The 13,527-nt window shown below is 49.9% G+C and overlaps 1 protein-coding gene and 1 long non-coding RNA gene across 2 annotated transcripts in view; both read left to right on the forward strand.

The window, feature by feature from the left end:
• Positions 1-9,175: 9,175 nt before the first annotated feature.
• The window catches only part of CLIC4 (chloride intracellular channel 4), a 65,995-nt gene continuing 61,643 nt past the window's right edge, over positions 9,176-13,527 (forward strand). The window contains exon 1 of the mRNA XM_043578619.1: positions 9,176-9,461. Within this exon, the coding sequence (XP_043434554.1) occupies positions 9,390-9,461 (72 nt within the window). The 5' untranslated portion in view covers positions 9,176-9,389. The remainder of the gene's footprint in view (positions 9,462-13,527) is intronic.
• Positions 9,592-11,547, forward strand: LOC122482106. The gene is made up of 2 exons (XR_006296989.1): positions 9,592-10,568; positions 10,820-11,547. It is a non-coding gene; the product is annotated as an uncharacterized LOC122482106 (long non-coding RNA).

Here is a 13,527-nt window from a genome sequence, read left to right on the forward strand (position 1 = left end):
AAGCAATCTGTAGGGACACTTTAAGGTCATGTAAATATCCTGTTCCTGCTGATTCTTGTAGTGTTTATTTCTGATCAGCAGGATGAGGCGCCCGGCCCCCTTTCACCTTCCTTGTTCTTGTTGCCCTCCCCTGTTGAGGGACTGGGATGGGGCCTATATCAGCATTCTGTGGCATTTGGACATGCCCACTCCTGTGGGAGCCCCGCTGGGTGAATCCAGGGGTTCTGGTCCTTGCCCTGGTGGGGTGTATCCAGCAGCTGAAGAGAATGGCAGGGGAAGAAAGGATTCCTTCCAGAATCTCACCTGAAAACTAAGAGGTAAACCAAATGGGAGAAGAAAATAGTATTGGGCTCATCCCTCAGGTCCCTGGCCATGTCTGTGATCAGCTCAGGCAAGGCTGTTGCCCTTCTGTTGGGGACCGTCCCCTGGGTGTCCAGACGTGGACATTACATTAGCTCTGTGTGCCAGCAGGTATCACCAAGCCTCCAGCAAGCGAGGAAGGTGGCCCCCCAGGGTGTGGGATGCAGCTGCGAAAACATCAGCCTGCTGCTTTTCCTTTTCCCCTTTTGCAGGGCTCCTCCGACGAGCACGAGCATGGCTCAGCACTGGGGAAGCGTGAAGGACACTTCTCAGCTTTGAAAAAAATACAGCTGACTGCTTGAATTTCAAATAGTTTAACGCCCCCTCTGCTACCTAGCTGTGATCTAAAGGACTGATTGTTCGGGCCTCAAAGTACCAAATAAATGAACTGTGAATGCCCAAGGATGGACAAGAGACGTCCTTATTCAAGTCCAAATGTATGGCTGGAGAGGACTGTCGACGTTTGCTCTTATGTAGCAAGGAAACAGCCGGGGAGTAGGCTACCCAGGCCTGGGATTCTCCCGGGGCAACCGCTTGGCATCCTCGGCACCTTCAGACAGTAGGAAATGAGCTGCTCATCTGACTCAGGGCCACAAAGCTCTGGGTGGAGACCCTCTGTGGTCAGAGCTGTTTGTCTATGTTGAAGGTCACAGCCATATTCTTGAGGCAAAGGGCAGAGGGCAGAGCAGGCGTTTAGGGGAAGACTGCTGAACACAGATGGCTGTGGGCGGTGGGAGAAGGTTGGACGGTGCAGCAAAGCACCATCTACGGTCAGAAGAGCCTTGGGTTCAAATTGATTGATTGATTGATTGATTTGGGCAAGTGATTTAATCTCTCTAAGCCTCAGTTTGTCCTCAGCAAAATGGGGAGCACTAATAATACTCAAACTCAGGGGCACCGGGCTGGCTCGGTTGGCAGGGCACGTGACTCTTGGTCTCGGGGTGGTGAGTTCGAGCCCCACGGTGGGTGTAGAGATGACTTAAAAGTAACATCTTAAATAAAAAAGAATACTCCACTCGTGTCGTAGGTATGGCAGGTCTTAAATGAGGTTGTAGGTATTAAATGAGATTGTATTTGTAACCCACTCAATCAGGCACATATTGAGTGTCCCGTAAACCTCCCCAAATAGTGTCCTATCTAATAATAATGGTGATGATGACGATGGTGATGATCACTATTATCATTTCTGAGCCTCTGGGCTGCTGTGTTAGGGTTGACTAGGAAATTGGAGCCAGGGTGACGTAGGAGTGGGGTATGGGCTAAGAGAGTAGCCAGTGGCACTGAGCGGAGGCCAGAGGTATAGATAGAATGCCATCACCCTGGTGGCCAGACTCTGTCCGTGGATCTATTCTCAGCAACCCTCAACATCATTTTAATGACTGTGTATTATTCCATTCTATGGATGAACTATGTCTCATTTAAACAAACAATCATTTTTTAAAGTTTATTTATTTTGAGAGAGATAGAGTGTGTGAGCAGGAGAGGGACAGAGGGAGAGGGAGAGAGAGAATCCCAAGCAGGCTCCACGTTGCCAGCGCGGAGCCTGACGTGGGGCTCGAACTCATGAACCACGAGATCGTGACCTTGAGCTGAAACCAAGCGTCCTGTGCTTAACTGACTGAGCCACCCAGCTGCCCTAAGCAAACAATCATTTTAACAGCTGCAGAATAGTTCAATGATTAGGTGGATCACATTTTAATGGGGAAGCCAAGTGGTATATTAGAATCAGAACAGGCTTTGAAGATAGAGATCATCAGCCACATAATCAGCACTTTTGTCAGCATCGACTCCCGGGCCAGGCCCTGTGCTTTGTGCCAGGGTAAAGAGGACAGACATGGATGGGCCCTCACCATGCTCACGGGCTACAGGGGAGACAGGCATATAACCTGACCCGCATTCAAACCCCTGGCTGTGTGGGCTTAAGCAAGTCACATGTCTTCTCTGAGTCACGGTTTCCTCCTATTGAAAGCCCAATGTGCAGTGTTACAAGCATAGTACTCAGCTAAAAAATGCTACTTCTGTCTTCTAATGAGGAGTACTTTTATACACACACACACACACACACACACACACATAAACCATCCATTTGGGTGGAATGTGTGTGTATATATATATATATATGTATATATATGTATGTATCATGTGTGTGTGTGTGGGGGGGGGTTATTTATCATCCTGGATGATTTCTGTTACCCAGCTAAAGAAATTTTTCTAAACCCTCTGCTAGTCTTTAGTGTTCACTAGGCAGAGGAGTGGGTAAAAGCCACTGAATTGGTCAGCAAACAAGTCACCAAACTGTCCAGACATGGGATTTCTTAGCTGCCTCTTTACCATTTCTCCAATACTCTGAGGAGATTCCTGCCTCAGTGCCTTTGTGCTTGCTGTTCTGTCTGCCTAGAGCACTGTTTGCCCAGATATTGTCCTACCTCCTTCAGGTCTTTACTCAAACGCCATTTTATCAGAGAGGCTGTTCCTCCCTGCCCCCAGCACCCCTCCCCATCCCCTTACTCGGCTTTGTTCTTCATGGTAGCTCTTATTACCTCCTGACATAGGCAAATTGTCCTGGGTCTTGGCTTATTCTCTGTCTTCGCAAATAAAATGTAATCTTCGGGAAAGCCAAGATGCTGTCTGACCTGGGCCTGGAGCAGGTGCCTGACACATAGTAGGCCCTCAATAAAAATATATGGCATAACTGAACGAAGAGATCAAAGGAGCCTCCTCCTAACACGGCGGTTGCTAGTGCCTGGAAACAGTAAAAAGCTGCTCGAATGGAAAGGAGGATCATAATAATTGGAAACTTAATACAGGACCTTATTTGGGTGGTAGGCCACTGAAGATCTTGGCTGGGACGTGTGCAAGTGGGGACTGCACTATTTCCTCCCTGCCAAGCTGCAGCAAGAGGCTAATGGCCTCCACAGGGATCCAATCCAATTAAGGCCCTGGCTCCAAGTCAACTCGGGTTCCCTTCCTGGCTGCTGCGGCTTCCAAGTGACAAAATGAAACCTGTAACTTTCCCAAGACGAGACAGTCTCCAGGCCAGCAGGGCAGGAAGGGGCTGAGGGTAGGGTTTCTGTTCCCAGGGAAGCAGATGTGCATTGCACCCAAATGGTTTTAATACTGTGTGTGTGGGGGGGGAGAGAGAGAGAGAGAGAGAGAGAGGGAGAGAGAGTGTGCTGGGGCCAGGATCAGAGGCTAGATCACCACCCTCAAGATCAGTCCTTGCAGGGAGGGAGCTGGATGCAGACAGTGGAAAAGAGATACGTGAGTTCTCCCACTGAACTGTGGCCGGGCTGGAAACCTAGACTGTGAAAGGGCGCGCCCTGCTCGAGGTCCCTACTGCAGAAATGGAAAGGCAACTGTCCCCAAGTTTAGGCTTAATTGCACTCAGAATGCTCTTTCAACTATTTATTTCTTTCTAAAAGAAAGTTTTGGGGCTCCTGGGTGGCTCTGTCGGTTGAGCTTCCGACTTCGGCTCAGGTCATGATCTCACGGTTTGTGGGTTTGTGGGTTCGGCCCCGCAACAGGCTCTGTGCTGACAGCTCGGAGCCTGGAGCCTGCTTCCGGTACTGTGTCTCCCTCTCTCTCTGCCCCTCCCCCCTCTTGTGCTCCTCTAGGCTGTTTTTCTCTGGAAGTAATGTTGAAGGCAGCCAACCCAGTAGATCCTGTGAGCATGTTAGTGAATTCTTTTCAATATGAATAATGGTCTCTCACATCTGTGTAAACTTTCCCTGCCTTCCCTGATTCAACATAAGCCTCCGACCCTTGGCAGAAGAAGAAACTGAGGCTCAATAAGGTGGAACTGTTTGCCTAAACTGGTAAGTGGCAGAGTTGGAATTTGAGCCAAGACCTGTTATGCAACACCTTTTGACCTCAGGACCATGAGGCAAAGGAGAAATTGAGTTGAGGAGGGGTTTGTGCAGAAGAAGCAGAAGATGATAGTTTTTGGTTTTTTTATTTTTTTATATTTTTTTTTCAACGTTTTTATTTATTTTTTTTGGGACAGAGAGAGACAGAGCACGGACGTGGGAGGGGCAGAGAGAGAGGGAGACACAGAATTGGAAGCAGGCTCCAGGCTCTGAGCCATCAGCCCAGAGCCCAACGCGGGGCTCGAACTCACGGACCACGAGATTGTGACCTGGCTGAAGTCGGACGCTTAACCGACTGCGCCACCCAGGCGCCCCGAAGATGATAGTTTTTGAATGTCTACACCATGCTAAAAACTTTATGTACCATGCTTTCTTCCCTTGGATTTGATTTTCTTTTTTAAAGTGATCTCTACATCCAACACAGGGGGTCAAACTCACAACCCCAAGATCAAGAGTCACATGCTCCACCGACCAAGCCAGCCAGGCGCCCCCTATGTACTATCTTTTTTAAACACCCTTAAGAACCTGAAGACCAGCATTATAAGCAGATGGTTGGCCAGGGTATGGGCAACATGGATAAAGAGATCTGGGTCTGATTATTGGCTTTGCCACTCATTGGCTGCGTGACCCTAGGCAAACTGCTTAACTTCTCTGAACTTCAGTTTTCTCCACGGTACCCTGGTTTCAAATGGTACCTGGGTGGTCCTTTTCCTAATGAAGGTCCATCTACTGGGGTTTGTGGCCAGGATGAACATGTCCGTCCTTGGACCCACACACTGGAACTCTATCCCTAGAGCCTGGAAAGGCCTGGAAAGGCTGTGTCCAGCTCCTGTGTTTGTGGAGTGACTTTGATGCCTCCAGGTGAGCCCAGATCTATAGAGAGGCTGGACAGGTTGCTGCTCCTATAGACACAGCATTCAGGTTAAACGTTAGCCAGAATTATGGCTAAGTGCAATTAGCGAGATTTTATAGGACCTAATTCACATTATGGGGACATAGCTGAAATTCAAAGCTGCCTTGGGATTTTCCATAGCTGGGTTGATTGACATCACCGAAGAATAATTGAACACCTATTATACGTGCAGTGAGAGAAAGAACAATATGAACTTAGGAGGTGGGAAGTTAAAAAGCAATGTTTGAAATTTATGTGATTGATTCTTTCACTTAGTCTGATGATTATTATCCTACATCATATGCCAGGCACTGAGGGAAGCAGAGCAGAGCATTCATAACCACTAGTGTTTACTGAGCACTTACTATTCGCCAGGCACTGTGTCAAATGCTTTACATTTATTAACCTGTATAATCTCCATAACAACCTTATGAGGCAGGTATTGTAATTACCCTCATTTTGCTCATTTATTTTTGAGAGAGAGAGAGACAGACAAGGAGAGAGAGAATCCCAAGCGACCTGGGGCTCGATCTCACGAACCAGAGATCATGAACTGAGCCGAAACCCAGAGTCGGATGTTTACCCGACTGAGCCACCCAGGTACCCCAATCGCTAACATTTCTTAGATGCTTCTTAACTAAATACTTTGCACCAATGTTGTCTCACCTAATCCTCACAGTGACTCTAGGAGTTAGGTTCTCTTATATTGTCTGCTGTAGTGACGAGGGAACGTACTTGAGTAACTTACCCAAGTTGATTTTTAGGTCCATTTTACAGATGAGAAACTGAAGCGCAGAGAGATTAAATACGTTATGCTGAGCTAGTCGACGACAAGGCAAGACTGGAAAGCAGACAGTCTGGCCCCAGAGTCCGCGTGCATAGCACCCCTGTCTACTATCTAGAAAGTTATAGAAAGGGGGTTGAGCCCGTCAGTCAATAACGCCACATAATCAAGAGTGGGAGGAGGGAAGAAGAAGTCATTCGGGGAAGTTTTCTGGAGGCGCCATCTGGTCCTTTGGAAAACCTGACTCCTCGTCAAGTGGCAATCGTAACAAACACAGACCACCTGGCTTTTCAGGCTGGGCACACGCAGGGCCCTGCAAAGCGCAAGCCAGGGGTACAGGAAACTGTAGATCAACAGGGCACACTCACTCATCCCATAAGTTTTTATTGCGTACCATGAGCAGTCCTACGAGCTGGAAATATAGCCATAAACAACATGGAACAAAAATCCCCGCTCTCATGGAGTTTACGGTCTAGTTGGGGGAGCCGGACAATATGCGAATAAGTGAGTGAAACGTATGACCGAGGGTGGTAAGTGTTACGGAGAGAAATGGCAGGGGGTAGGGTGAGATAGAACGGAACAGCTTGCACTGGCAAACAGGATGGTACTTGGGGAGATCTCTGAGCGGGTGACAGGTGATCAAAGGCCTGAAGGAGGCAAGGGAGTGGGAGTTGCGGGAATTCTGGGGGAAGAATGTCCCACAGAGGTAGATTAACAAGCGCAAAGGACCTGAGGCAAGAGTGCGTTTGGCTTGTTCAAGGGATCGCAAGGAGGTGGGTGTGGCTGGGGTAGAGAGCAAAGGGGAGAGCAGTTAAGATGAGGTCACAAGGGTGTGGGGGGAGGTGGGAAAGAGAGCACATCTCCACCCGTCTTTAAGGTTTGTGTGTGTGCTACCAAAACAAACACGAGTACAGAATGCAAAATATGCATACATTTCACAGTTGGCAAACGAGACTTGAATACAATGTGCTCAGGGAGCCTCCCTGCAGAAACATCCCTACTCACCCCCTCTCTACCCATCCCTGTGAGCCTATGGGGTGGAAATGGGGCGGGGGGGGGGGGGGCCGGGGTAGGAGTGACTATGACCAGGTTTCTAAGCACAGGCTCAGGGTCTGGGTCTTACAGACTGTCGCTGCCTCAGCGTCCCAAGGAGGAGAATGGTTTCCTTTCAGGTAAGAGCTGAGTGTAGTCAAGGAAGTCTAAAGAGCCCTGGTCTTCTCCCGCTTCCCTGCCTTCCCCATCTCCTTGTATCCTGGTGCTAGGATGCCAGCACGTGACTTGCAACGGACACCACAGGGAATGTTCGCTGATTCAAACTGAATTCGACAAACCCTCAGGCACGCCTTAGAAAATAGGATGTCTTGAACTGTTCCTTGGCCCCAGGGACAGTTTGGGGCCTTCTTTGAAGTGCCATTTGATCCTTTTAGACTTGGAACTGCTTTGAACTGGAGGTCCATTTTGGTTGCTGTTCCGGCAGGGTGGAGGGGGGCGGCGGGAAGGGAACTTTGGTTCAGTTCATAATTTTGTGAAAAACTAACACTGGGTTCAGTTCAGAGTCCACACAGGCACTCCAGTTTGTTTTAGGTTCAAGTCCCTATCTCGGGGGCAGCTTCCTAGCATTTAGTCCTTTCCAACAAACGAGCTGGTCACGGAGGGAGTTGGAGTTGAACATGACGCCATCCTTGCCCGCAGGGGGGAACAGGGACAGTATAAGGCCCAAGGCTCTGATAACAGCCACCACTGACTGAGCAGCACACATGGAAAGGCAAAGACTGGTAACAGGGCCCCACCGCGCCATAGTGAAACTGAGGCTCTGACTCTAGAGCAGTGCTCCTAACCTCTGGGGTACACTGTCTCTTTAACAGAGTCCCTACAAGAACACTTGAGCAACTTGCTACCGGCTGGGAGAGGAAGAAGCTGCAGGTTTCACTATATTTTCATGCATACATTCAATATGTTCCAACACCAATGTGTGTTAATACGCTAAGGGTGTAGAGAGACAAACCTCCCACGTCTGGCCTTCATCATTCAACTTAACCTGGTAAGTGAGAAGTAGTTGTGAGTCAAGCATTACCTAAAGCCAGAAGAGGGAACAAGTAACTCTTTCCAGAGGGGGTGACATTTTCCCCAAGAGTTCAACAGTAGGAAACCTGGACTGGGTGCATACCTTCTGCCTGGCTCAAAGTATCACAGGGGCGCCTGGGTGGCTCAGTTGGTTAAGCGTCTGACTTCAGCTCAGGTCATGATCTCACGGTTTGTGATTTCGAGCCCTGTGTTGGGCTCTGTGCTGACAGCTCGGAGCCTGGAGTCTGTTTCGGATTCTGTGTCTCCCTCTCTCTCTACCCCTCCCTGCTCGTGCTGTCTCTCTCTACCAAAAAAAAAAAAAAAAAAAAAAAAAAAAAGTATCACAGTTTCTGTCTCCAGGGGCTTAAAACCCAGGACAGTGTTTCCAGTTTGAGGACCACCTACATCAAAATTGTCCTGATGCTTGTTAAAATGTGAATTTCTCCCTTCCCCGGAGAAGGAGAATTGGATGGGTAAAGCAGGGCCAAGTGTAGCATCCAGGTGATTCTGATGCACTCCAGGTGAACGGGGGTGAGAAATCAGTCCAGGCAGGAGGAACACAGACAATGGCTTGGGAATCCTTACTAGCCTTCCGGCACTGGGGTTGCAGTCCCAGACTGTAGCTTCTAGGAGAGGGATCCTGTCCGTACTGTTCACCACCGGGGGCCTGGAACACACGAGGGCCTCATAAATATTTGTCAATATGCTGGCTCCCGAGACAGAAGTGACAGGAGAGTCAAAGGAAAAAGGAAGAAGTCGGAGGAGGAAAAAAAAAAAAAAAGGTGTTTCTAAGGGGATGAAAACTTTCCGAAAAGTTGTCCCTCCGGAAGGCAGCTCCGCCTAACAGAAGGACTTGGGGAGGTGGCCGCTGCGGGGAAGGGGGAAAGGGCTGTGAGTCGAGTGGGCTGCAGCGCGGGACAGAGCGGGAGGCGCCTCCTCGCCTCCCCAGGCCAGCCCAAGGCATGAGGTCACCTGGCCGAGCGCCAGCGGCAGCTGCGAGGACGCGCCCGCGCTGCGGCGGGAGGCGGTGTCAGGCTCCGACCCCCGGGGGAATTTCCCTCCCGCCCCCTCGGGAGGCGGGGCTCGGAGTCCCGCCCACCTACCCGCCGAGCCTGAGCGGCCTTACCGCCCCAGCCGCAGGCCACGCCCCCCAGCTCCAGCCGCTCTTTTCCTCCCGAGTCCGGAGGCGCCGGGCCTTGGCCCCGCCCCCGGCCCCGCCCCGCGGCTTGAAGCGGCTCGGGCTGGGGCCGCCTCCGAGTCGCTCGCGGGGCGTGGGGCGGTGCTGGGCATCAGCGGCTGAGGCGAGCTCGACGCCGGGACTGTCCAGGGAGGCGCAGCGCAGCGCGGCGGGAACCCTCAGTCGGAGTCACCCGGGAGCAGGAGCAGCCGCCGCCGCCGTCCGCTGAGCGCAGTCGAGCCGGCCATGGCGTTGTCGATGCCGCTGAACGGGCTGAAGGAGGAGGACAAAGAGCCCGTCATCGAGCTCTTCGTCAAGGTGAGCGCTCGCCCGCCGTCCCGCCGCGCCGACCCCCGGCGCCCGTCCGCCCGACCGCGGGGGGCGGCGTCCCTGCGCACCGGGCGCTCCCCGGCCGCGGAGCCCCCGCTGCGCCCCCGCGCGGCGCCCGCCTCCCGGGCCCACAGAGGCTGCTCCCGCGCCCCCAGCCCATTGTCTCGGGCCCACCCGCGCCTTCCCGCCGCCCAGGCCGGTCGGGGGAGCCGGGGCGGGACCGGGACCCCCGGCAGCCCGCACGCGGGGCGGCGGTCACCGCCTCCAGCTGCGCGGGCTCCGGCCGACGCCAGACCGTCGTCCCGCGTCCGGGTGGGAAGAGCGGCTGCGCTCCGGGCCCCGGGCGGGGGTGGGCCCCGTCGGCCCCCAGCCCCGCTCCCGCCCTGGCGCCGGCCCGACCCCACCCCACCCTCGCTTCCAGGTCCCCCCAACCCGGGCCGGGGCCGCAGCCTCCCAGTCGGGAGATGATGGACCCAACTTCTTGGAACGCTTTCTCAAAGAGCATTTCGCTTCCCGCTGGCTTGAAACTGTAACTTTAATTTTCGATGCGGTCTTAAAAAAAAAAAAAAAAAAAAAAAGCAGACATTCCTGGGCTTCCGGGAAAGACCGAGATTCCCAACTTGGGTTTTCCTGTCTTAGGTGTTTTACCACCATCTGGGTTTCTTGTTGCTCAAACTCGGAGTGGTTTGTATGATGCAACATTTTGGCTGCTCCGCTCGGTGCTGCTGCCTCGGGAAAGATTGTGCCCTTTTGTTTTGAAAGAAAAACTGATGAGGGAGAGAGTTTATAACTTGCTTGGGCTTTAAAGGGTTGGTGTTCCCCTCTGGTCTTTTCGGTGTTTATATCCTACCACCACCTTGCTTGCTTACAAATACTACCCCTGTCTCTTTCGTCTTTTCTTTTACTATTTTTCATTTTAGCAAAGGAGGGAGAGTAGAAGTGAGGAACATCTGGCTCCAGCTGCCTCCCTCAAAACTTCAAAATCCTTGAGATTCTCTTAGTCACTTACTTAAGCAGACTTCTTCAGAGCCAGGCTGTGAATTGGAAAGTTAACAGGAATCTAGAAGAATCTTGTTCCTTTTTTTGTTCCCTCGAGTTTTTTATTTTATTTTATTTAAAAAAAAAATTTTTTTTTTTCAACATTTATTTATTTTTGGGACAGAGAGAGACAGAGCATGAACGGGGGAGGGGCAGAGAGAGAGGAAGACACAGAATCGGAAGCAGGCTCCAGGCTCTGAGCCATCAGCCCAGAGCCCGACGCGGGGCTCGAACTCACGGACCCCGAGATCGTGACCTGGCTGAAGTCGGACGCTTAACCGACTGCGCCACCCAGGCGCCCCATCGAGTTTTTTATTTTAAAGAAGGGGACACTTCGAAGGGTGTGTTTGAGAGATGGGAGGGGAAAATGATCCGAACAGTGTTTGTTTTAGGATTTTCTTTCAGTGACAGGGTTTAGAAGCATTTTGGTTTGGGGAACTGAAACAGCAGACCGGTATAGAACCCCCAGAATATCCTCAAATATTCTGTTCGTTTGGGGGGCAGATCTAGAACTTTGGAGCACCGAGGATGTAGGAAGGAACCTGACATAAGACAAAGTAAGAGGGTGGAAGGCAGCATGGAGTGGGGAGAAGGGAGAAGGGTGAAGGGTGGGTCGCAGATCAGTGTTCAAAAAGTTTTCCTGAGCTAGGAATAGGAAGGAATTCCCATCGACTCCAAAAACAGTGTATCTGTTAAGTTCTAAAAACCCCCATGATACTTAGCCTTGACACTTTAGAAGTAGCATTAAATTTAGAATCAGATAAGGATACTATCAGTGATGGTTTCTTTGTAGCGTTATACTGTAGGTCCTAGCCAATACAACAAGACAAGAAAAAGAAATGAAGTGTATGAATTAGAGTGGAAGAGATCAAGGCTTCGTGCTCTGCCTGCTATTAATTTAACCCTTCAGTTAGGAGAGGGGCATGTCACTTTGTTTCTGGAGCTGGAGTTACTTCCTTACTGCTTCCCGGTTGTCCGTGTTTGTGTTGGACGTGTATTCTTGTTCACTAAATAAAACTTGCAGTAACATCTGAAACGGTGGGGGAGGTGTGGTGATTATATTTCTTCTATGCATAACTATTAAAATAAAAAAGGTTGTGATCCACCTACAAGAGTCCCGCTTACCACTCATTGTCAGCCTGTCTCCCAGGACTTGGTGGCAGCGACCCAGGGTTCAAGTCATAGTTCTGCGCTCACTGGGCAGTTGTTTTCCCAACTGGAAGTTGTTTACTTCCTTCATTTGTGAAGCAAGAGGTGAGCTGTTTTCTGCTGCCCTGTGATTCCGCGTAGGTAAAGCGGTGTACTGATATCAACCAGGATAGTTGTTTCAAAGGGGAAAAAAAGGGGCGCCTGGGTGGCTCAGTCGGTTGAGCGTCCGACTTCGCTCAGGTCACGATCTCACGGTTCGGTCCGTGGGTTCGAGCCCCGTGTCAGGCTCTGGGCTGATGGCTCAGAGCCTGGAGCCTGCTTCAGATTCAGTGTCTCCCTCTCTCTCTGGCCCTCCCCCCATTCACGCTCTGTCTCTCTCTGTCTCAAAAATAAATAAATGTTAAAAAAAAAAAAAATCAAAGGGGAAAAAAAGGGCCGGGTAAATGGTGGTAAAGAGTCTTCTTTTTCTTCTTTTTTGGGAAACGGTTCTCTTGATTTCTTCTTGAAACCTATATATGGGAAATGCAAATGGGGGAAGATACCCTTGTAGGTATAGTTATTTTGAAAGCAGTGAGGGGGCAGAGGCCAGGGTTGTTCAGCATGGTATGTGAAACAGCGTTAATTATTCTGCCAGGAGGTATCCGAGTGTGTAGCCAAAAACTGTTATCTACACTTCAGGCACATGAGTGGAAAGGATATTGAGCTTACCCGTTTAGGTAGATTTAAATTTAAGAGAAATAGGCCAGGACCTTCCCAGCTAGTGTGACTGGACTCACAGCTACATTTTCTTTCTGTTTTTGGAGTTGTCTGCCCCTGAGCCTAGAGGCTCCTCATCACCTGTATAAAAGCAGTTCTCCATTTGGGTTTGTTGACCCCAACACGCAGAGGATAGGACATCCTCCCAACTGTGGGAGGGCCTTCTTCCCCCACCAAGAGGGGCCTGGTGCATGTATATTTTGATGTACCAACACCAGTTGGGAACCACTAATCAACAGGAAGAAGTTCAGACCCTTTAGCAAAGGCATAAGGTCCCTTATACTTTGAATATAATGAAAATTTCTAATCCAATTTGTTCACTTACTAATTGTGTGTCTCAGGACACATTACTTAAAACTCTCTGTGCCTCATCTGTGCAGTTAGGATATTAATAGACCAAGCTCATAGGAATAAATCAGTTGATATATGGAGCACGTAATAAGCTTAGAACAGTATCTGATATGCAGAAAATAAATGCTAGTTGGGTGTCATTTTGTATGTGTGTATTTATATGCAGATCTCCCGTACTAGATAGAGCTTAAGTTTCTTTTTAAGATAAGGTCTGTATATTTATTATTCTACATGCCTGGAACATAAGACGGTTTGAATGTTTGAAATGAGATTGTTTCCTTTTTTTCTTAGCACTTTGCTGTTTGTATACGTGTTGATGTGCTTTGGAATTGGGAACTACTTACTTAGATCCTCATAGTCTGAGTCTCAAACCTTGGTCCTTTGCCTCCAAAACCCTATGTGGTTTTATTCACTTTTCTTCCCCCTCCAGTTGGTAGTACTTCTAGTCTTTTCTTGTGTCTTCCGTGTTTTCCACCAGTATTTCTTCTTGGCCATGTTCAGAATTTGGGAACCAAGATTTCTGTATTAAGTAAAAATCTTAATTATTGAATCACGCAAAGAGAGAAATTGAAGAGACTGGGTTTTTGTCTTTTTTCTTTGGCTTGTATAAGCCCAACTCCTGTTGGCCCTGCTGTCTCCCCAGTCCCCACCGGTGGCTTTGGTTTGCTGCGATGGTAGTTCTGATCTCAGCGTAGAAGGAGTCCCTTTGTAGAGTTTAGTTTTGTGGGCTGGAATTTAAACTTGGTGTACGATTTTGAAC

The sequence above is a fragment of the Prionailurus bengalensis genome, chromosome C1 (genome assembly GCF_016509475.1).
Source record: "Prionailurus bengalensis isolate Pbe53 chromosome C1, Fcat_Pben_1.1_paternal_pri, whole genome shotgun sequence".
Classification (NCBI taxonomy): domain Eukaryota; kingdom Metazoa; phylum Chordata; class Mammalia; order Carnivora; family Felidae; genus Prionailurus; species Prionailurus bengalensis.